This window comes from Gopherus evgoodei, chromosome 23 (assembly GCF_007399415.2).
Source record: "Gopherus evgoodei ecotype Sinaloan lineage chromosome 23, rGopEvg1_v1.p, whole genome shotgun sequence".
NCBI lineage: Eukaryota > Metazoa > Chordata > Testudines > Testudinidae > Gopherus > Gopherus evgoodei.
Window position 1 is genome coordinate 14,886,143 of NC_044344.1, and position 23,596 is coordinate 14,909,738.

Consider the following 23,596-nt stretch of genomic DNA (forward strand, 5'->3'; position numbering starts at 1 on the left):
GGGCTGTAATTCAGTACAGATCAAAGAACTGGTTGATGGCAGCCATTAACACTTTCCACCATAACTGAGCCCCCCCATCTCAGCTCTGCCCATTGTCCCAGTAGGGTTAAAAGGGATGACATCTTAAAAAAATTTCTCAGGCAGGAAGAAAAGAAGAAATAATGGTGAGGGAGAAGTGGGGAATGGAAAGGCCTGGCAGGGAAGGGGGATACAGAGAGCCTCTGGCATGGGGGGGAAGAAAGAGAGACCCTGGTAGGGAGGAAGGGAGAATGGGGGAGCTCACAGAGTCTTTGGCATGGGGGGAGAGAAGGGATGACCCTGGCAGGGGGGCACAGAGAGCCTCTGGCATAGGGGGAATGGGGCAATACACAAGAGCTCTGGCATGGAGGAAGAGAATGCAGGACCCTGGTATGGGGAAAAGAGGGGAATGGGGGACACATAGGTATGTCAACACAGGGAAGAAAAATCCACGGCTGACCCACATCAGCTCACTCGGGCTCACGGGGCTGTTTCAGTGCTGTGTCGACTTTGTTCAGGCTGGAGCCCAAGCTCTGGGACCCTCCCAGCTCACAGGGTTAGCACTAAGCCCACATTAGTTCTATGAAAAAGTATGCATTTTAATCATCAGTTCTGAAGGTGACAGAAGGGATGGCTTCCCGTTTTATCTATGTAACATAGGGCAACATTATAACTTTATACAGTACTCTTGATATACAGTAGTATTCACAAAAATACAAGTTAGTAGTTTTCTTTGCTGGACGACCACTCATATTGTCTTCTAAATAGAAAAAACATGGAAAGATTTAAAAAGTTTCTGTCTAGCTACAAGAAAAGCTGGATTTTCATTTAATGCACAGCAATATTTTCTTCCTTCTGTTACCTAAATATCAGAGTATGACACGGTGCTGCCACTACGGGAGACTAGAAACTATTCAGCTCCCTTCTTCAAGTGTTGCCACTTCATCTGTACATGTATTTTATAATGATACTGATGTAAAATACAGCACTGCTCCTGGAGCTGAGTTCAGCTTTAGGAGCTCTCTCTACACAGGATCAAAGCTATGGAAGGGTCTGATTCAAAGTCCAGTGAGCTTTGGACCAGGACCTAAGGCCTTGATCCAGCAAAGTTGTGAGCTAAGGCCCAGATCCTCAAGGTATTTAGGCACCTGGCTCTCCTGGGAGTTAGGCTTCTAAATATCTTTGAGGGCTTGGGCCTTATAGTCTCACTGACTTCAGCAGTGCTGCGTAAGGGCTTTGCTGGATCAGAGCTAAAGCTCAAGTCGTGTACACCACTGAGAGTAAAAGAGATCTCACAGGCCTCCACCCTAGCCAGCCGAAAGTAGGCGTAACTGAACAACTGCTCATATACTTCTAGCAGCTCAGTGGCTTGTTCTCATCCTTGTAGAAGAGAAAGTCCCATGAAAACCCTTATTTGTTTACCGAGAAGTGGAGATGGAAGCTGAGCGCCATGGCAACGAGCCAGTTGTAATGACAACCTTTAGATGACAAGGGGTTATCCTCTGAAAAGGCCTAAAGCCCCTGTGCTCTGTCCCCACTCACGTGAGCAGAGTGGAGGAGCAGCAGCAGCTCGGCATTATGCTCTTCCCTTCTCTCTAATCTCAGGGATACCTCTGGTCCCACCACATGGGGCTGATGAGGAGCATGAAGGGTCAGCCTGAAGAGATGGCAGTTCTGTGTCATGTTCTCTTTTCAAGCCCATATGGGGACTCTGGATCACATGTGGAGAGGAGCACTGCAATATGGCTTTGAGGATGGGCAAAAGCAACTGCCCTTGCCCTATGGAGCTGTCCCAAAATGGGCATTCTCCCAGTGCATCATGGGACATCTCCAGGGATGATCTGATGGCAAGATAGCAAAGGGGAAGTCCCAGAGCCTCCTAGTCCCTGCATGGATGGGGGATGATGTGGCCCCAAAGCAGGAGCTCGAGGAAACGCAGTGATAACTCTAGGCAGTGCTAATATTCCCTGATTTACCTTACATCAGCCCTGTTGAAAATTTCTTCCTCATCCGAGGACTCTCTGTCATATAACTTCTGGGCCATGGATTTTTTACGTATAGAATCCAGTGGGAGATACATGTCTCTAAGCCAAAGCGGTTTCTCCATACTTGAAGACTCTGATACACCAGGGAGCTGGAAGACAGCACAGAGACATTTATCCTGTGCTGTAGTGTCAACTCCTGGCACAGTTGGTAAGTCCAGTTATCTGGGCACATTGAAGCTTCTGTCTGTGCTTACCTGATGAATCGCTTCAGAAGACATTTTGCTATTTCTCTCTTGGGAGAGTTTCTGAAAGGCCCTTTTTAAAAAAGAAAAGCAAGTTAGTGATTCTTCCGAAATCTCACTCCCCAGGCGCAGTACTACCCTGCTCCAGCTGAGACAGCACAGTGAGCAGTGGGTTTGGAAGCCAGCCAATTGTTGCTTAAACTGTTGTGACACTTTTGGACTTAATGGATCAGAAATAAAGGGGCTGCAAGGGAGATGGAAAGCCTCTGAGCATTTTTGTCCCTGAATAATTCCCTCTTTTTAGTGCTTTTACAAACAAGGTTCACCAGGGTGCAGCTACAGATGGCTTCAGGTGGCCTTTTCCTGCCAGTACGAAAACATCCACTCTTACTGGTAATGTTTCATCCTGAATCTAAAAGACGAACAGCCAAAGCACAGCACGAAGACAGGGCACAACAGCAACACACCTCATGTGCCCATGTAGGGGAGCAAGGTGGCATGGGCCACCGTAGTGCAGGAGGAGATACAGCCTTGTCAGGCAGTGCTTCCCCCCTGTGTAAGTGGGACTAATGTCACTGGCATTACACTGGGGTAATGCAGCAGAGAAGCAAGGCCCAGTTGGTGCGAGAAGGCCTTTGCGCAGTGACCTGCCAATATGGGGCTCCCAGGCCATCAGCTTTGGATGTGACCCAGAGTATCTGTTCCTTTGGCAGTGTGTAGCTGCCTTGTTTGTTATCAGTAATTGTGAGTATTATCGCAGTGCCTGGGACCCCAGCTGCGATCAGGGCCTGTGATAAATGAAGGGGGTGAGGGGCTCCCTTTTCTGGACACCCAGCCAGCCAGTAGCTATAAAATCCCTGTTAGTAACTGTTCTCTACTTGCTTTACCTGTAAAGGGTTAAAAAAGCCCATAGGTAAAAGGAAGGGAAGGGGCACCTGACCAAAAGAGCCAATGGCAGGCCTAGAACTTTTTAAAATTGGGAAAATCTTCCCCTTTGTCTGTCTGTTCTCCTGAGAGAGGAGACACAGCAGCAATGCTATAAGAAGCTGTAAACCAGGTATGAAAAATCATCAAATCATACCTAGGAATTACTTATCTGAACCCCAGATATGTGAGTAAATTGGGGAATGTCTGGGAAGACACAACTAGGTTTCTCTCTTTTATTTTTTTATGGCTTGTGGAATCCTCTGTGCTAACCCCAGGTGCTTTTGTTTTCCTTGTAACCATTAAGCTGGACCTCAAGAAAACCATTCTTGATGCTTAATTATTATATTTGCTCTTTTAAAATCTAGCAATAGCCAAAGTTCCAAATGTATTTTCTTTGTTTTTAATAAAATTTACCTTTTTTAAGAACAGGATTGGGTTTTTGTGTCGTAAGAGGTTTTGTGCATATGTTGTTTAATTAATCATAGAATATCAGGGTTGGAAGGGACCTCAGGAGGTCATCTAGTGCAACCCCCTGCTCAAAACAGGACCAATCCCAACTAAATCATCCCAGCCAGGGCTTTGTCAAGCCTGACCTTAAAAATCTCGAAGGAAGGAGATTCCACCACCATCCTAGGTAACCCATTCCAGTGCTTCACCACTCTCCTAGTGAAAAAGTTTTTCCTAATATCCAACCTAAACCTTCCCTACTGCAACTTGAGACCATTACCCCTTGTTCTGTCATCTGCTACCACTGAGAACAGTCTAGATCCATCCTCTTTGGAACCCCCTTTTAGGTAGCTGAAAGCAGCTATCAAATCCCTCCTCATTCTTCTCTTCTGCAGACTAAACAATCCTAGTTCCCTCAGCCTCCCCTCATAAATCCTGTTCCACCCCCCTAATCATTTTTGTTGCCCTCCTCTGGACTCTTTCCAGTTTTTCCACATCCTTCTTGTAGTGTGGGGCCCAAAACTGGACACAGTACTCCAGATGAGGCCTCACCAATGCCAAACAGGGGAATGATCATGTCCCTCAATCTGCTGGCAATGCTCCTACTTATACAGCCCCAAATACCGTTAGCCTTCTTGGCAACAAGGGCATGCTGTTGACTCATATCCAGCTTCTGTAACCCCAAGGTCTTTTTCTGCAGAACCGCTGCCTAGCCATTTGGTCCCTAGTCTGTAGCAGTGCATGGGATTCTTCCGTCCTAAGTGCAGGGTTCTGCACTTGTCCTTGTTGAACCTCATCAGATTTCTTTTGGCTCAACCCTCTATTTTGTCTAGGTCCCTCTATATCCTAGCTCTACCCTCCAGCGTATCTACCACTCCTCCCAGTTTAGTGTCATCTGCAAACTTGCTGAGGGTGCAGTCCATGCCATCCTCCAGATCCTTAATGAAGATATTGAACAAAACCCAGCCCCAGGATCGACCATTGGGGCACTCCACTTGATATTAGCTGCCAACTAGACATGGAGCCATTGGTCACAAGCTGGTGACAACAGCTGATTTCCTTTGTTTTCTTTCTCAGCACTTCCTTAGGGGTGTGAGGGGATGTATGAAAGGGCTTGAGGGTACCCCATAGGGAGGAATTCCCAGATGCACCTTTCTGGGTTCCAAAGATGGTTGGGTTTTTTGTTTTTTTTTGCACTTGGGTGGTGGCAGCATCCACCCATCTAAGGTCAGAGAGAAACTGTAACCTTGGCAGTTTAATACAAGCCTGGAGTGGCCAGTATTAATTTTTAGAATCCTTGCAAGCCCCACTTCTTCACTCGACGTGCCAGAGTGGGGAATCAGCCCTGATAGGCCCCACTGCACTGGGCTCTGCGCGCGCGCGCACACACACACACACACACACACACACACACACAACACACACACACACACACACACACACACACACACTCACACGCACACACACACAAACACACACACACACCCACGCACCCACACACACACACACACACACGCCTCCCCAGCACTGGAAGTGCTAGCCATCGGAACAGGCACATGCCATGAACTGGGGAGAAGGCCAGATGCCAAGCAGTGTGACCAGTGGCATGAGTGGCAAATGGCAAAGTAGGGCCACCAATAACTTTAAATAAAGGTTTGGGTGGGTTGTGCTGGAAGGGGATGAGCTCACAGAGAGACAAAAGACAGGGAGAAGGCAGTGAGGATGAAGGTGATGTGAGGGAGGCGGGTAGCAGGAGGACTTCTTGTACTTCCCCGCAGAGAGCAATTTGCCATGGGGAAGATCAGCAGCCCTGAGCCCCTTCTCCCGCCTTATAGTGAAATGGTTACCCCCTTGTTGGGGCTGGGAGGCAGGTGAAAAGAAGGGCAGAGAAATGGAGGAAAACTGAGGTGGGGCAAAAAGTGGGAGTAAGAAGGTGGGGGCAGATAGAAAGGTCAGGGGAAGTAGAAATGGCGGGGCCAAGAATGGGTGGTGGAGGGTGGAAATGGGAAGCACAGAGTTGGAGGGGCAGATGGGGAACCTTGAAGATGGTTCAGCTCTTGGGCTGAGAGACAGGGGTTGGGTGTCTTGGTGTCAGGAGTTGGGGAATGTAGGAGGGAGAGAGCAAAAGGATGGGTCCCCGAACCACTCCTGGGGAAACAGGCCTGCCGTCTAGCTCGCAGGCCAGGGAATGGAAAATGCAATGGTTCCACCCCCTGGGCAGAACAAAGCAGCAGATGAGTCCGCACCCGTGTGCTTTCCGAAGGGCTCGGGTAGGCAGCTCTGTCTTGTGAACATGGAATAAGAGGCTCAGAGCCCTCTGCTTGCCAGCAGAGCCCCAGGCAGAAGCATTGCTAGGATTAAGTGGATGCAATGGCAAGACTAGGATCCTCCACAGATGCCTGAGGAAGAGAGTCATAGGTGCTATAGGCCTGCTATGCCCATGTGACCCTAGTTATGTCCAACAGAGCACAAGCAGACAAGCTCAGAAAATCCCTTCTTCCAAGCCCCCTAGATTTCAGTGCTGCACAGCAGAGAGGAGCAACATCTCCTAGAGCCCCCGCAATGAATGATGCTAAAACAATCAAGTCAACGAACCTGACCTTCCTTTCATGCTGCTCTGGAGGAGGAATGTGAGTGGATGACTTCAGCTATGACCTCTCATGCAGGTAAAGCAGAGAGGGACACTGCGGCAGGGGAAGCCTGGGTCTCTGAGCACTGATGAGCTGATAAGGGACACTCACAAAAATCCTGTCCTCTACCCGGTGGCAAATCCTGGGCCCTAGGAGTGTGCAACGGGAGGGCCAAGGGAATCTGCTCATTTATTTAAATTAAAACGCTTCCATGACCTGATATGGAGGTGGTACCACTGAGCATCATATCATGAGGGCATTTGCAGGAAAGACTTATTTTTTCCTGAATAAATATGGTAAATAACTGCACAGAGCTAATGAATCACAATATGCATGTGAGCTACACTGGAGCCCCGGGCAAACTGCTGCATTAGTATTGGCTAGCGGGGCCTGGGAAGAGACAGAGGCGATAAATTGTTACAGCAAATGGCATAGCTGTCACATGTGATTAATCAATCAATTACTGTGGAGAAGAGCAGCTTGCAAGCTGCTGGGGAGAGGTTTGCAGAGGTCTAAGCTTATTAGTCAGCAGTTGGGATCGCTCTCTCTTTGGAGTGTCTTCTCTGTGTTTGCTAAAAGTGCAGCATTTTTTTTTAAATATCCGAGTGGGTGCCTTGTGATTCTCCAATATGCAATATTTGAAAGGTTTGGAACAGTCTAAGATTAGGCATTGTCTAAATGAGAGAAAACAGCTGTCTGTGTTACACAACACTGGCAGGGGAAAAGAGAACAATTACCATTTCGACTGTGGTTTGTTATCATGTGTTGATTGAGAAGCTGCTGCAGATCTTTGGGAACAAATCTGCTTAAGAAGAAAAAAAATGACATAAACAACAGCTGCCAGGCATTTTCTCTCTGTATGCTATACAAAAGAGACACCAAAATACTGGTTATTACATAGGAGCTAAACAAAAATTTTCTGTCCAAACGATTTTTCACTGGAAAAGTGTTCTTTGACTAAACAAAATGTTTCACAAAAAGAGTTTGCTGCAGAAAAGTTAGATTTTTCTTTGAAAAACCTAAAACTGAAATATTTTGATTTGAAAATGCTGCCACACTGCCAGGGGCGGCTCCAGACCCCAGCATGCCAAGCGCGTGCTTGGGGCGGCAAGCTGCGGGGGGCGCTCTGCCGGTCGCGGCGAGGGTGGCAGGCAGGTTGCCTTCGGCGGCTTGCCTGCGGAGGGTCCGCTGGTCCCGTGGCTTCAGAGGACCTCTCATGGGACCAGCGGACAGTCCACAGGCAAGCCACGGAAGGCAGCCTGCCTGCCGTGCTTGGGGCGGCAAAATTCCTAGAGCCGCCCCTGCACACTGCCTTGTGATAGTTTTAGTTAGGTTGCCTCATGTCCCTAGTCTTCTCAATGGCTGAACTACATGTCCCATGATGCACTGTGGCCAGTAACTCACATGTGCATCACTTCCTCATTCCAAGAGGATAGATAAGAGTGCATCATAGGAAATATAGTCCAACCAGGAGTCCAGTCTATAGAAGAGAATGAAAACAAGAGGGAGGAGCCACTACCATCTAGAGCTGGCCACTTTGGTGAAATATCCTTTCATTAAAGCTGAAACCTATCGTTTTCATGAAGTGTCTGCCTGAAAAGTTTTTGGGTTGAGCAAGACAGACAAGTCCTTGCTCAACCTGATTTGAAGAAAGAACAGAACTGAACCCCTGCATAGACCGGTACTCTAGCCACCAGGAAAGAGGGCGAGACAGACACTCTTGGTTTTGTTCTAGCACAGGACACTTTACTGATGCAACTAAGCAACAATGTGATGACATCAGAACACTGCTTGTGACGCAGCTCTGATCCTGCAGACTTCACACAGGCAAAACTGCCACTGACTTCAATGGACAGTTATTCCTGTCATTTTCTTGGAGGTACCCATCTGTCCCAATGATGTGTGCAATGTTACTATTGTTGTTATTCGCACTGCGGTACTGCCTAGTGGCTCCACGGTCCTGTTGTGCTGGGTGCTGTCCAAACATCTACCGACAAGACAGTCTCTGCCCCAAATCAAAGTGTCAAGAGAGGCACTGGCTGGACATAACACATGGAAGGGCGGATGTGAGATAATGAATGGTAACTGGGTGGGAGTTCTGCCTGAGTAAGGACTGCAGGGTTGAGTCCCCTTTGCACTGTGGTAATGTGCCCTCTTTCAGTTCCTCCCTTAGCACTCCTGAACTCAGGACCCTCGTGTGGGTGGAGTGGAAGAAGTGTGTGGGGTTATTAAATATTTCCTTCTCAAGGGAGGATTAGGCTATAGTTGTGCTTTTTATGCAACAACACACTGGGGTGGCAGTCTAGTCCCAAATAACCACATTTGCCAACGACACAAAGGCTTGTCTACGCTGCAGCTGGGAAGTGTGTTTGCAGCATGTGTAGATATATCTGAGCTAGCAATGGTTTAGCTGGATCAAAGCTAATTTGAGTAACAAAAGCAGTGCAGCCATGGCAGCATGGCCCCCCAATACATCCTAACTAGATCTAAGCTAGCTTGGGCATGTCTGTCAGTGCTGCAGCCATAGGCGCCAACTCCATGAGTGCTTCGGGGCTCAAGCACCCCTGGAAAAAAAATAGGGGGTGCTCAGCACCCATCAGCCCAGCTGTTCAGTGGGGCTGTGGATCAGCTGTTCGGTGGGATCATCGATCAGCTGTTCAGCTCCACCAATCAGCTGTTAGGCAGCTGGTGGGAGGTGTTTAGGGGAGGATGGGCAGGAGGCAGAGTGGGGGCAGAAAGAGACGGAGTGAGGGTTGGGCCTGGGGGAGGAGTCAGAGCAGGGGCAGGAAGAGGCAGAGTGAGGACAGGGCCTCGGGGGAAGGGGTGGAGTGGGGGGTGAAACACTGGAAAAATAAAAGTCAGTGCCTGTGGCTGCAGCCACATCCTCTGAGTGCCGCACAGACAGACCCCAGGAGGCAAGGCATAACTACTAATATATGGCTGCTCTGGCTGGTTTCTGGCAGTTTCTAAAACACTGTTCGAAGGGATTCTCCTACACAGTGCTGCGAGGATGACTGAAACAATGGCCATGCAACAAATGGATTTTTTTGGCTTACCTCGATGAGACAAATCACTGCAATAATAATCATTATTACCACCGTCACCGATATCGCCAGCAGCAGCTTGTTGCCGTAGCTGTATTGGGGAGGCTCTGGGGATAACTATGAAACAGAAAGACATTCAAACAATGGGAATGATAGTTATTTCTGAGTTTTCTGTTGTTCATTTCCAATGTATCATGTGGTATTTACCTCCTCTGAATCTTTCTTGCTGGTTTTCCTCTGGTGGGTGCTCTCGTTGGGCGCGTTCCTGTTTTCCCAGAGGTACGTTCGCCACAAAGAGGAGGTTTCTTTGATATCTTCTCTCTCGCTGAACAGTTTCATGAGCAGGCCTGTCTTGGAGATGAGCTTCGCACAGGCCAGCTGCACCCTGGGCTCAGTGCAGTCCATTTTCAGGGTTCGGATCACATGGGAGATAAGGTTTCTCACAGCTTGGTTTGGGATGAGGGAGCGCAATCGATTATTCAGCTCAGCTTCAAACAGGTCTCCTTGAACAGAGTAATTATCCAGGGATGAGGAACCACTAAGTGTATATGGAAAACCAGCGCTCTCTTTTCGATGCTTCCAGTGTGTTTCATTGGCTTGGTGTATGCTGGGTAAGATATCATCCAGCGAAGAGTCATTGTTTTCAGATGGGTTCTCCAAGACAGCATCAGTCAAAGCAGGACTTTTTCTATGTGATAACCTATTGCTTACGCCTTCTTTACTATTCATCCTGTGCTTTTGTTTTCTTTCCACTAGCATGTGGCTTACATCTGAATTCACTCGATGAAATGCCTTCTGGAAAAGATGATTATTTCTACTGAAATGTGGGCTCCCTTTCTGGCCATGTTTTCTGAAAATAAGAACTTTTTTAGGTTCTCTAAGGGGTGCATGTTTTGCCTTTAGATTGTCCAGATCTTTCTTCCTACCAGTTTTATTGGCATGTTCCAAGAAAATAATGATTTTACCTGTTAAGTCATCAGAATTGTTTTCAACCTTAAACGAGACAGTCAAGTGAGAGGCCTGTGTGGGCAAGTGTGGAAGGGAACGTCTCTGGGAGGAGGGAATGGATATTTTGTGATGTCTGAAGACAGAAACTGTGCTAGAGGGATTTAAACTCCTAGCCACTTTCTTCCTGCTTTGTGCCACATGGTGCAAATCTAAGTCATTTTGCTTTTGCATCTGACTCTTAAATGCCGTCTTAGTTTCTCTTCTTTTTCTGCCAGAACAGCAAATTGTTCCTTTGCTTCTCTCTTCTTTAGCTTGCAGGGTCTCTCTTTTCATCTTTTTTGATTGTTTTTCCTTCCCTTCCCTTGTACATTTCATCATATAATCCACACATTCCTTTGTCCTCTCTGGAGTTTTCTTCCTTCCATGAGTGTTTTTGGATAAAACCTTGTCGCACTGCTCTGCAAGTTCCCTACAAATCCCTCCAGCTTTCAAATGTTCTCTCAGATGTCCAGGCATTGCTGGAATTTGCCACTCAGTTCTGTGTGCTTGGCTTTTATGCATGGCAGGAGTTGTCAGGAATGACTTGAGCACAGATTTGATCTTGTTTGCACCATTGCCATTTTCAGCATTGTATAATTTTTCTTGGAGCTCAGTTGCTAGCAATTTTGCCAAAATATAGAGTTTCCTCAATTCACTTTCATTGGCCCAGTCCACATGCTGAAAGTCAGTCAATGCCAGCATATTGGACTGAGCAGCAGGAAGTTTGAAAAGGCCTGGGGTAACTTTTCCTTTGTGTAAATTAAAATTAAACAGTTTAAAAAATGGCAAGACTGTCAGTCCTACATTGTTTATTTCTCCCTGCTTGGTCAGGTGTTTAAAGAAAAGGTAATTTAGTCCAGGAAGAAGATCTCCTGACTTATTAAGATCAATATCAATCTTAGGTTGATACTGGCTATCTGCAAGCATCGTGATTTCATCATCACTGTTGGTGAGTAAAGGTTCCTCAGGCTCAAGATTTAACACGATGCTGGCATTCAGTTTCCTGGACTGTAACACTTTCATTAATTCCTCTTGCATCTTTTCTAAAGGTTCTTCAGGAACTGTTTAAAAAACAAGAGCGCAAATTTGTATCTCTCTATGTCAAGAAGAGATTGCTTCAAAAATATGGGGTCACAGGGTTACCTTAACCCACAGACACAGTGTAACAACCCAGTGGAAATGTGTACTAAAGAGAAACCCCTTTTGAAATGTATAGTAGAGAAGATAGAGAGGGGAAAAGACTTGTTAGAACAACCAGTCCCGCCTTTGGAGCCAGAGGATATATAAAGGGATCTGCCCCCATTAGTTTTAAATGTCCAATTGTCCAAGCTTTCCTTGGGAGAGTTTTCCACAGCCTAAGGCATCTCACTCTCTCGTTGTTTCTCTTCCATGGCTACATCTCATTGCCCTTTGTGACACCCTTAGCTAAGTGTAAATATATTTTTTCAGTCTTGCCAAAGTCAGAATCAGCTGAATAAAATGAACTCAAATAAAAAACCAGCCAAAAAACGCAAATCCTGTAAAGCAAGACGAAGCATGGAATCAGACCAGCTGAATGAGGATGAAATATTGGTCACCACTCTTATCATAACTTGAGCAGTTACTACCAACAGAACAGTCCATATGGAAAATGACAGACTGGATTATCACATGGTTGAGAACTCCCCAATGCAGGCTGACTCTCTGATGGTGTTCAGCTAGCAGAGGCAGGTCTGTGACTCCCACTCCCAGGAGATGTGGAAGGGGTGGGCATTCGGGGTGCAAGGAGGGGAGAGGGTGTTGCAGAGATTTCAACATGACCAGTCCTCCCCAGGCATTAATTAGAGCTGCACCTGTGCAGTTCTAACTTGTGATGGGCTCAGGGGCAGTGCAACCAGCATCCGGCAGCTCACCAGACTCGAAGGCCTATGTGAAGAAAATGCTGAGACTGTAGTGTTATGGGAAGCACTCAAGAGTCAAGAGATTCTTAAATCAGTGCTGCCCACACAACCATAGCTCTCCCCCCAGTTGCATATACAGTCTAATTACAGATACAAGGTAACAGTTTCAAAAGTGCCTACGTGACTTAGGAGCCTTAGTTCCATTGACTTTCAATGAGATTTACACCCCTCAGGGTCTGTCACTTATGAAAATGGGATTTAGACGCCTAATGACTCGGAAATGTTACCCCACTTCTTAGTCCATGATAATCGGCTCCTGCCTGTGCTCCTTTTCACAGTGCTTCTGCCTCATGTAGGATGCAGGGAGTCATCAGGGGCTATGGACCATGTAAGCTCTCAGAACAGAGTTTTTTAAGAAGGCTGCAAATCTGTCATGGAGGTCCGTGACTTCTGCAGTGGCTGGTGCGGCTGGCTCCAGGGCTGCCTGAGCAGATCAGGCAGCCCCTGGGCAGATCAGGCAGCCCCTGGGCAGATCAGGCAGCCCCTGGGCGAGTGGCACAAGCTGCTGCTGGGGCAGTTTGGGTGTGAGAGGGGGTTCAGGGCTGCGGCAGTGGGTTGAGGTGTGGGGTGGTGCTTACTCTGGGGATGGGGGCGGCTCCCTGGAAGTGGCTGGCGTGTCCCTTCATCTCCTAGGTGGCAGGGCCAAGGAGCTCTGTGCACTGCCCCCACGCACAGGCACCACCCCTGCAGCTCCCATTGGCTGCAGTTCCCAGCCAATGGGAGCATGCGGAGCCCTCTGGCCTTCCCTCCCCCTAGGAGCTACAGGGACACGCGGAGCTGGATAGGGAGCCTGCCAGCCCCACCAATCCTCCCCCCCAGCAGCTGTGGGGGTCCCAGGCCACCCCCCCAGAGCACCTGTGGCCCCCCTGGACCAAGTTTTAGTTAGGGGATAGTACAAGTCATGGACAGGTCATGGGCCGTGATTTTTGTTTACTGCTCGTGACCTGTCCATGACTTTTACCAAAAATACCTGAAACTAAAACATAGCCTTACTTATTAATAATCCTTAGCTCTTTATAGATTTTTCATCAGCAGATTTCAATGCACTTTACAAAGGTCAACATCGTTATCCCCATTTTACAGGTAGGGAAACTGAGGCATGCAGCAGGGAAGTGACTTTTCTGAGGTCATCCACCAGGTCAGTGGCAGAGCTGGGAATATGACCCAGGTCGCCTAAGTCCCTTTCCAGTGCTCTAGCTAGTAGGCAACACTGTTCATGCCGTACATCAAACCAAAGTGGTGCATGCAGTGGGCCTGGTGCTGCATTTCACCCTGCGCGAGATAGGGGCACTCTGACAACAGCCTGTGATCATATAACAGAGACCAGTCAGGCTGTGGCTTCCTCTATTTGTTCAGGACATTTAAAACTGTAGACTAGATGCAATTGTAGAACTAGTACAATATAGAGCGGTAGAGAAAAGGCCTCGATGGCACAACTGATATTTCCTTGTTCACCTCGGTGATTTCTGGCCCTAGGTAATGGCGGGAGGGTGAACAGCCTGACTAAGAGTACAAGAATTCATGGCATCTCTTGTCAGTTCTGAGACTCATATTTTACAAGGGAGGTGCATGACTGAGGCTGTGATATGCGGCTCAGCACATGCAATTGCATCGCATCAGCATGCAGAAACCAGTGCTAAAGGAAACACCATGCTGGATGGAACTAGCCATAGATAATTAACCAAACAAGCCAGTTTTCCCAAGATGATATCTGACACCAACTAAAGTTTTAATTCCAAAACACTTCTCAGCCTTCATTTCCTCAAACCCACTCTCCAGCAGGAAAAGCTCCACATTTCTCCATGCTCGGGGGTGGGGGGGGTTGTGTTAGTTCAAAATCTTCTTGGGTGCCAGCTGCTGGTGTCTGTTGGGGCTGTTTGCTCAGCTGACTTTCAGGGCGTTTAAATGGCTCACACTGATAGGGCACTAAACCAGCCAATCCTGAGGCTGCCTTAGTCTCACCCCAGCAGGGATGCCCCTGGAATTGGTACAGAGGTAGAACAGTGTCTACATGTGGAGTTAATCAGGAATAGCTTTTGAATAATTCCATGTGTAAACAAGCCCCTAACTCAGGAGTCGGCAACCTTTCAGAAGTGGTGTGCTGAGTCTTCATTTATTCACTCTAATTTAAGGTTTCGCGTGCCAGTAATACATTTTAACATTTTAGACAGTCTCTTTCTGTAAGTTTATAATATATAACTAAACTATTATTGTATGTAAAGTAAATAAGGTTTTAAAAATGTTTAAGAAGCTTCATTTAAAACTAAATTAAAATGCAGAGCCCCCCAGACCAGTGGCCAGGCCCCGGGAAGCGTGAGTACCTCTGAAAATCAGCTCGTGTGCCGCCTTCGGCACCTGTGCCATAGGTTGCCTACTCCTGCCCTAACCTAATAGAGAGTGGCTTAAGCTCCTATCATGAGGTTTAATATCCCTTCCCAAATGTTTTATCAGTAAGTATTCTAACTCTGAATATTCTGGTATCCATAGAAATGTCCAGTTCCTTTTTTAATCTTGCTACACTCTTGGCCTCAACTTCATGAGGCAGTGAGTTCCATAGCCTAACCATGTATTGTGTGAAAAAGTATTTCCTTTTTCCCATTTTGTATTTGCCAATTTTTACCTCATTGAATGCCCCTTGCTCTTGTTTTATAACAGAGGGAAAACAAGCTCCTGATCTCCCTTCTCTAGCCCAGTCATTATGTTATACAGTCTTATCATGTCCCCTCTTATCTCCTTTCTAAGATAAGAAATCTTCATCTTTTCAGTCTTCATGCAAGAGTTTTCACAGGCCATTGATCATTCTCATCACACTTTTCTGAACCCCCTCGAATTCTGCAATATCATTTGTGAGATGGAGTGACAAGTGCTGTGCACAGTCCTGTGAAATGCCGAGTGCTGGGGAGGATGACCAGACAGCAAATGTGAAAAATCAGGACAGTGGGTGGGCGGTAATAAGAGCCCATATAAAAAAAAAGCCCCAAATATCGGGACTGTACCTATAAAATCAGGACATCTGGTCACTCTAGTGCTGGGAGTAGAGGACCAACTGAACCTTTCCTATACAGAATCTTTCACAGTTAATGGAGAAATGGTCAGATTTAAGGTGGCTGTGTTCAAAATGATATATGTTAAACTGCAAACCTACCGCACAGGGAGGAGTTGGTGGCACACAAGTGTTCACAGTGTAACTTGATTGTCTTACACAGAATTTCAATATTCTCTTTCATCTGGCAGAGGCAGCAAGCCATGTTGTTGGGCAGTATTCTACAAACAAAAACATGATTGAACAAAATCCCCATATTCATTCATTCCATTGTATTACATATTGTGCAATACACAACAATCCCCGGCAACACATTTTTGTGTGTGTGTTTATTCTAGAGTTGCATGGGAAACTATTTTTTTCCCCCAACTAAAATTTCAGTTGAAATTTTTTTGTTCAAAATTTTCCATTTGAAATTTTTTTTTAAATTGTGTGAAATTCTTAAGTGAAGCATTGATTTTCAGTTCGAATCAAAGCTTTCATTTTGATTTTTCAAAAACTAACTGAAAAATGCAATTGGAAACAAAGCAAATGTTTTCATTTCCTTTAGAGATTTCTCATTGAAAAATGTCATTGGAAACAGCGTTTTTGACAAAACTCTGTACATTCAGCAGGTCGCTTTTCTGACTATTGTTTGGTTATAATATTTCTATTGTTTGTTAGTTGCCTTGCAGCAGTGCAGAGAAGCCATAGTGATGAACAAACAGAACAAGAAGAAGAACCGAACTGATCTAACTATATGTTGTCTTTAACAGGGACTTGCAAAAGAAAAATATTGGGCTGGTTGCCTGTTTCTTTTTTATGATGTATAATGAAGGTCCAAAAGAATTTTGTAAACACAGTACAGAGAAGTTACTAACTGAAATAACTTTTCTGAATGCATTGCCACGAGCCCATGCAGCTCTAAATTATTGCTGAGTTTAGATACAAAGCTAATGGTCTCCACAGGCAAACCTAACAAGCATAGATTATGAAAGTAGAGCATTTACAGCAAAACAGCTAAAGTTAGTGCAGGGCTGCCCAGAGGATGCAGGGGGCCCAGGGCAAAGTAATTTTGGGGGCCCCTTCCATAAAAAAAAGTTGCAATACTATAGAATACTATATTCTCATGGGAGTCCCTGCGGAGCCTGGGGCAAACTGCTCCAATTGTCCCCCCATCTCTGGGCAGCCCTGAGTTAGTGTAAGGGCAAACCAGCATCTTTAGCATCAGAGGACTAGGGTACAGGAAACAAACTGAAAATCCAGAATTCTGTGGTGTATATTTCTGTACACATCCCCAGGCTTCGACTTTCTTAGGTTAGCTGAACAAGTGAGCATGTAGTTTTCACTTGTTTTCTCAGACTAAATACCTGCTTACTGTGCTTGGTTCCATGCCAGTGGGAAAGGACCTATGGAAAAGCTGACACATATAGCTGGGTCTTTGGGAAGGGGCATGCCCGCAGGCCAGACAGGGTGTAGCCGGGTCTTTGGGAAGGGGCATGCCCGCAGGCCAGACAGGGTGTAGCCGGGTCTTTGGGAAGGGGCATGCCCGCAGGCCAGACGGGATATATTCAGAGCTATTAAGGGATAGGTAGGCACAGTCTCCCCACTTATACCACCTAAGTAATGAGACCCATGGATTTTGGACATATGGAAGCCTCTGTCCAGCAGTGTGCCTGGAGTTTGGGTCCCTTTGCACTCACCATTCAGGGAGTTACTGGGCAATGTCGCCCCTTTCACCGAAAGGTTGTTTTAAGTTAATTTGTTTTCCGTGAGGTGACGGTGCCAGGCTCCCATGCCATTCTCTCCTCCCCTCACACAAAGGGCCACATCCCAGCACCCACTTCACCCTTTGCACTGTTCACATGATGCTAAGAGGCCAGAAACTGACTGAACAGGGAGCTGGGAAATTCTCAGGTGTGGGGAATCCCTGGCTGGTGCACAGCTGGCATAACTAGCTCTACCTCACCCTATCCTGGGTCCCCTGATCCCAGCACAGAAGGTGTGTCAGGGACAAGAGGGTGTCCCTGTGATCAGAAAAGACTTTAAGACACCTTTGTCACTTTGCCCTTGTCCTTCCCCAGTCATCCAGATCTGACTCCTGTGCAAAACTGGGCCTGCTCTTGAGTTTGCTTTGTGGCAAAGTACCTGCTTCTCCTCAGCTGGCTCAGTCCATTTTTGCCTCGGAGGCACAGGCTTAGGCAAAGCAAAGTCCTTCCAGGTCACGCAGGGTCTGGCTGATCCTTTCCTCAGTCAGTCCCTTGTGCTGGTTTTCTCCCCTTCTGGGGACAGAGTGCAGTCTTCCTTGCTGGGAGAGTTCAGAGCCTTGCTGCACCTACTCGCTAGCAGCTTCTCTGCTTCTCTCACTCCACCCCTGCTTCTCTGCCAGGGACGGTTTAAAAAGGTCTCCAGCAATTGGGGCCAGCTGAACCTAATTAGTTCCCTAATGTTAGGCCTGAATAAAGATATAGCAGACAAAACCAGGTATGCCAACCTGACCAAAGTCAGGGTAACAGAGGTTTGTGGGTAATCCCTTAGTGGAAAACACTGAGAAGCAGCAGCATGTCTCACAAGCGCTGGGAAAAAGTGAGATAAGAGAGAAGCTGCATTCCTGGCATAGTACCAGATGTGCTGTGTTAGGAGCAGCTCCTTCGAAGAACTGATAGGAGCCCTAGTTTCCCAGCCTCCTTGTCTTCACTCCCTGGTTTTCTTCTTTGTTTGTTTTTAACTCCCCTACATTTCTAACTTTAGGCATGCATGTATTCTAAAGGTGTCTAGCTTCTAATTGTTAGAAGAAGGGGGTGGGTTGCTCCAGTGAATAATTTATGACACGACGGAACTGTTTATATAGGCTTATACTAAGATGTAAAGAGCAGGCTGGTTCTCTCTGGAGACAAGCTGCTCTCTGTTGATACGTGCACTTGTCAATAAAGAGCTTTTGATCGGACCTTGCTGGTGTTGCCTGTCTCTCTCGCGGTCAGACAACGAACTTTGCCGTCTGGGTTAGAGACCCTGACACTGGTAACCCCTGTTCCAGCTGAACCTTATTTCTCCATGGCTCTCTCTCCTCAAAAGATGGGGAGAGGCCTCTTTACCCCTCTGGGACTAATTGCTACCCCTCCCTTGGTAGCTACTTGTCCTGGGTTTGCCACATATCCCCCCACACCCGCTCAACTCTACGGGGTTGCGCTACTTGGGTCGGAAAACGGTGCACCCTCGACAGGCCATCCGCATTGCCATGTTGGGTTCCAGACCTATGTCGTACTGTGAAGTGGAAGGGTTGAAGCGACATAAACCACCTTGTTACTCTCGCCTTTTTGTCCTTGTTTTGGTGCATCCACTGCAAAGGGGCATGGTCCGTGACCAGGGTAAACCTCTGTCCAAGTAGTAAGTAACAGAGGCTTTCTATGGCCCATTTTACTGCCAGGCATTCCTTCTCCACTATAGCGTATTTCCGTTCCCTAGGTAGGAGCTTCCTACTGAGGAAGAGGACGGGGTGTTCGTCATCTCTGACCATTTGTGAAAGCACAGCCCCCAGCCCTACTTAAGAGGCATCCGTTTGTAGGATAAACTCCTTTCCCCAGTCTGGGGCTACTAGTACAGGGTCTGTGCAGAGGGCTGTCCTCAGATCTGCAAAAGCGGCTTTGGCTTCAGCAGACCATTTTACTATGTCTGGGCCCCACGCTCTGGTTAGGTCTGTTAATGGGCATGCCCTGGTGGTGAATGAACCATCTATAGTACCCCACTAGTCCCAAGAATGCTCTGACCTGTTTTTCTGGAGTGGTCGGGGCCACTTCTGTATAGCTTCTAACTTGCTGAGCTGGGGCTTCACCACGCCCCTCCCCACTATATACCCAAGGTACTTGGCCTCAGCTAACCCGATCGAACATTTGGAGGGATTTGCAGTCAGTCCTGCCTTCCTCAGGGTGTCTAGGACTGCTTCTACCTTCTCCATGTGCATCTCCCAGTCGGGGCTATATATGATGATGTCATCGAGATAGGCAGCCGCGTACTTTCCATGGGGTCATAACAGTTTGTCCATTAGCCGTTGGAAAGTAGCAGGGGCCCCATGCAATCCAAAGGGGAGAACAGTGTACTGATATAGTCCTTCTGGAGTTGCAAAGGCCGTCTTCTCTTTGTCGGCCTTAGCCAGGGGGCTCTGCCAATAGCCCTTAGTAAGGTCAAGGGTAGACATAAACCGTGCCTTTCCCAATCTGTCAGTCAGTTCATCTATCCTGGGTATAGGGTATGCATCAAATTGAGACACCTCATTCAGCTTGCGGAAGTCATTGCAGAACCTCATACTGCTGTCCGGCTTAGGCACTAAAACCACGGGACTGGACAATTGACTATGAGATTCTTCGATGACTCCTAAGGCCAGCATCTTCCTGACCTATTTCCTAATCTCCTCTATCTTGGCCTCCGGGATCCGGTATGGCTTGACGTTCACCTTCACTCCAGGCTCTGTGAAGATATGATGGTGAACCTCAGTAGTCCTACCTGGCTTTTCTGAGAACACATCCTGGTTGTGTTTGATCAGGCTGATCACTTCTGATCGTTGTTACGGAGTCAACTCCGGGGATATTCCCACCAGGTTGGGCTGATTGCCTTTAGGGGATGGTGCCCCCAGTGCAATCACTGGAGCTTCCCTATCCTGCCAAGGTTTCAGCAGATTTATATGGTAGATCTGCTCCAGCTTCTGGCGACCTGGCTGTCAGACCTTATAGTCGACTTCTCCTATAGCTTCTATTACCTCATATGGCCCATGCCACCTGACCAGGAGCTTGCTATCTGCTGGGGTATGAGCACCATCACCCGGTCCCCTACCTGGAACTTCCGGGTCATTGCTTGATGATTGTAATATGTCCGTTGTGCCCCTTGGGCCTTCTCCATGTGTTCGCGCAGAAGGGGAGCGACTCGGGCTATTCGGTCTTTCATCTGCAGCACATATGCCACAATGTTTCTCCCCGGGTTCGGCTGTTCTTCCCAGTCTTCTTTAGCCAGGTCCAGTATGCCCCTGGGGTGTCGACCATATAACAGCTCGAAGGGGGAGAATCCAGTGGAAGCCTGAGGAACCTCCTGTATGGCAAACAGTACATAAGGCAGCAGGGCATCCCAGTCTTTCCCATCACGACTAATCACTTTCCGTAACATGTTTTTCAGTGTCCTATTAAAACGTTCGACGAGGCCATCGGTCTGGGGATGGTAGACCAATGTTCTAAGGGTCCGTATGTGGAGCATGGTACATAGATCCTTCATCAGTTTAGACACAAAGGGGGTCCCTTGGTCTTTCAGGATCTCCTTAGGTATTCCAACTCTGGAAAAAATCTGGACTAATTCTTTGGCTATGGTCTTGGACATGGTATTCCTTAGGGGAATGGCTTCGGGGTATCAGGTGGCATAATCTAGTACTACCAGGATGTACTGATGGCCCCGGGCTGACTTTTCCAATGGACCTACTATGTCCATCGCTATTTGCTCAAATGGAACCTCAATAATTGGCAGAGGTACCAGAGGGGCCCTTAAGAATGGTCGGGGCCCATGTATTTGGCATTCCGGACAGGAGGTACAATATTGCTGGATGGCCGCATAAATGCCCAGCCAAAAAACCTCTGTAGAATCTGATCGAGGGTGTTATCTACCCCTCGATGGGCCCCGAACAGATGACTGTGGGCCAGATCCATTACAGCCCTTTGATGCTTCCGGGGGACCATGAGTTGTTCTATGACTTGCTCTTGGACGCGGACTACTCTATATAGCAGATCCTTCTTAATCATATACTATGGCACTGAGCCCTTAACCCTCCCCTCCACTGGGACCCCATTGACCTCGACTACTTCCTTATGAATATTGTGGTATATGGGATCATTGGCCTGATCCTGACCAAAACTCCCGCGTGTGGTCCCTATTTGTCCAGATTCGGGGGGGGGTCTACCTCCGTCTCCCCCGTGGGGAAAGCCTCTGGGGAACCAGGTCCAATGATAAGGTTGTTGGTGGCCTACCCAGTCCCGCTGTCAGCTGAGCCCCTTCTTTCCCCTGCCAGCGTAGACTTCAGGTACTGGGTCAGGATCCTCGTCCCCCTCATTTTATCCGCCCTCCGTTCCCTCCGAGTCTTCCTGGACTTCCCCGGTGGGGAGAACAAATTCTGGCTAAACTAATGGAAGGTGGGGGGAGGGTCACCTATCTAGGCCACACTTTGGGTCCCAGGGTCATTATTTTCTTCTACCTCGTCCCCGGAGAGTAGGCCACCAAACCCTGGGAAGTCTCGCCCGATAAGGACAGGGTAGGGGAGTTTTGGAACTACTCCCACCATCAACTTAGTAGGGTTTCCAAGAACTTCTGTGGTTACGGGGATGGTCGGATAATAGTTGACATCCCCATGCACACAGGATATTCCTGAGCGTTTGGCCTGGGATAGTTGGCCCTGCCTGACCAGCTTCCCTGAGATTAATGTGATTGCACTTCCCGAGTCTATTAATGCTGTGGTCTCTATAGCATTCATCTTAACGGGCCTAGTGTATCTATGAGGGACCATCACAACCCTGACTAGACTTATTAGATCACATGGTCCCCCTATATCTCCCAGTTCACATTGCATAGGCTCTCCTAGATTTGGGCATTGGGCAGCAATATGCCCCAGTTCGCCACAGGCATAACATCGGTACCCTGCTCGGGGCAGCCCCCTATTTTTCGGGCTGCTGGGATTTATCCCCCTAGTCTTTCTCCCCCAGTCCTCCAGTCTCTCCGGGACTGCCGGCGGCTCTTCTGCCTCCTTCCTTCCCTCTATTGTCCGGCCTGATGCTAGGGCAAACCGGGGCCTTGGTGCAGAGACTGGTCTCCGATTCTGGCGCCTTCCTTCCCTGGTGGTCCGAGAAAGTTCTTGGGCTGCTAAGTGTCTCTCTATGAGAGCAATTAGTTCGTCATAAGAGGACAGATCATTTTGGCAGACCCATCCTTATATATCCGGCGGCAACCACCTCATGTACCTGTCCAATACCAGGATTTCCACTACCTTCTCCGGCCCATGGGTCTCGGGGTGGAGCCACTTCCGGACGAGGTGTATCAAGTCAAATAGCTGGGACCTTGGTGCTTTGTCGTCCTGGTATTTCCACTCATGGAAGCGCTGGGCCCTTATGGCCGGCGTCACGCCTGTCCTCGCCAGGATTTCCACCTTCAGCTGGGGGTAATCCATAGCTGCTTCTGTGGTCATGTCAAAGTAGGCTTTCTGGGCCTCCCTACACAGGAATGGAGCCAGGAGGCCTGCCCACTGGTCTTGGGGCCAGGCCTCCCGCAGTGCCGTCCTCTTGAATGCAAGGAGATATGCCTCTATATCGTCGTCTGTTGTCAATTTCTGTAAATAGTTGCTCGCCCATAGCAGCCGGGTCCCCTGGGCCCCATGCGTCAGCGTGGTCAGGGCTTTCAACTGGTTTACTACTTCATTCAGGGTGGCTCGATCTTGGGCCACCTGGCTCATCAGCAGCTGGTTTGTTTCCTGTTGAACATGGACTGACTCTTGCTGGGCTGCCACCTGTACTCTGGTAGCCTCTTGTTGAGCTGCAGTGGCCTGTATCAACGCCTTCACCACGTCCTCCTTTTTTTTTGTGTGTGTGATTTTTCCTTGCCCTGAGATGGCTTGCCACAGAGCCTCACTCACTATGACATCCCACCCCTGACACCACGTGTGGCAAAGTGCCTGCTTCTCCTCAGCTGGCTCAGTCCCTTTTTGCCTCGGAGACACAGGCTTGGGCAAAGCAAAGTCCTTCCAGGTCACGCAGGGTCTGGCTGATCCTTTCCTCAGTCAGTCCCTTGCACTGGTTTTCTCCCCTTCTGGGGACAGAGTGCAGTCTTGCTGGAAGAATTCAGAGCCTTGCTGCACCTACTCACTGGCAGCTTCTCTGCTTCTCTCACTCCCCCCTTTCTTCCCTGCCAGGGAGGGTTTAAAAAGGTCTCCAGCAATTGGGGCCAGCTGAACCTAATTAGTTCCCTGGTAACCCCTGTTCCAGCTGAACCTTATTTCTCCATGGCTCTCTCCTCAATAGATGGGGAGAGGCCTCTTAACCCCTTTGGGACTAATTACTACCCGTCCCTTGGTAGCTATTTGTCCTGGGTTTGCCACAGGTTTGATTGTTGCTTCAGAACCTTAACCCTTGTATCAAATGCGTGACAGGACCGTACTCACACTTTCCCATAGCTTGTTGCCCAAGCTTTCTCTCAGTTGCTTTGTTGGATCTCTCATCTTTTCCCTTTAGCTCTCTTACCTCAAAGAGCCACTCCACCTTACAGAGGCCTGAGATGGTCCTACAGAGCTGCCTCTGACCTCATCACCAGGGTGAGGCAACTGAATAACGCCACAC

At 48.1% G+C, this 23,596-nt stretch overlaps 1 protein-coding gene across 1 annotated transcript in view; it reads right to left on the bottom strand.

The window, feature by feature from the left end:
• Positions 1–1,228: 1,228 nt before the first annotated feature.
• LOC115639234 (leucine-rich repeat-containing protein 37A2-like) overlaps positions 1,229–23,596 on the bottom strand; it is a 67,087-nt gene continuing 44,719 nt past the window's right edge. The window contains exons 7-11 of the mRNA XM_030541720.1: positions 15,366–15,484; positions 11,158–11,341; positions 9,501–9,981; positions 9,219–9,410; positions 1,229–2,212 (exon numbers count right to left, since the gene is read on the bottom strand). Coding sequence (XP_030397580.1) covers positions 1,991–2,212; positions 9,219–9,410; positions 9,501–9,981; positions 11,158–11,341; positions 15,366–15,484 — 1,198 coding nt within the window. The 3' untranslated portion in view covers positions 1,229–1,990. The remainder of the gene's footprint in view (positions 2,213–9,218; positions 9,411–9,500; positions 9,982–11,157; positions 11,342–15,365; positions 15,485–23,596) is intronic.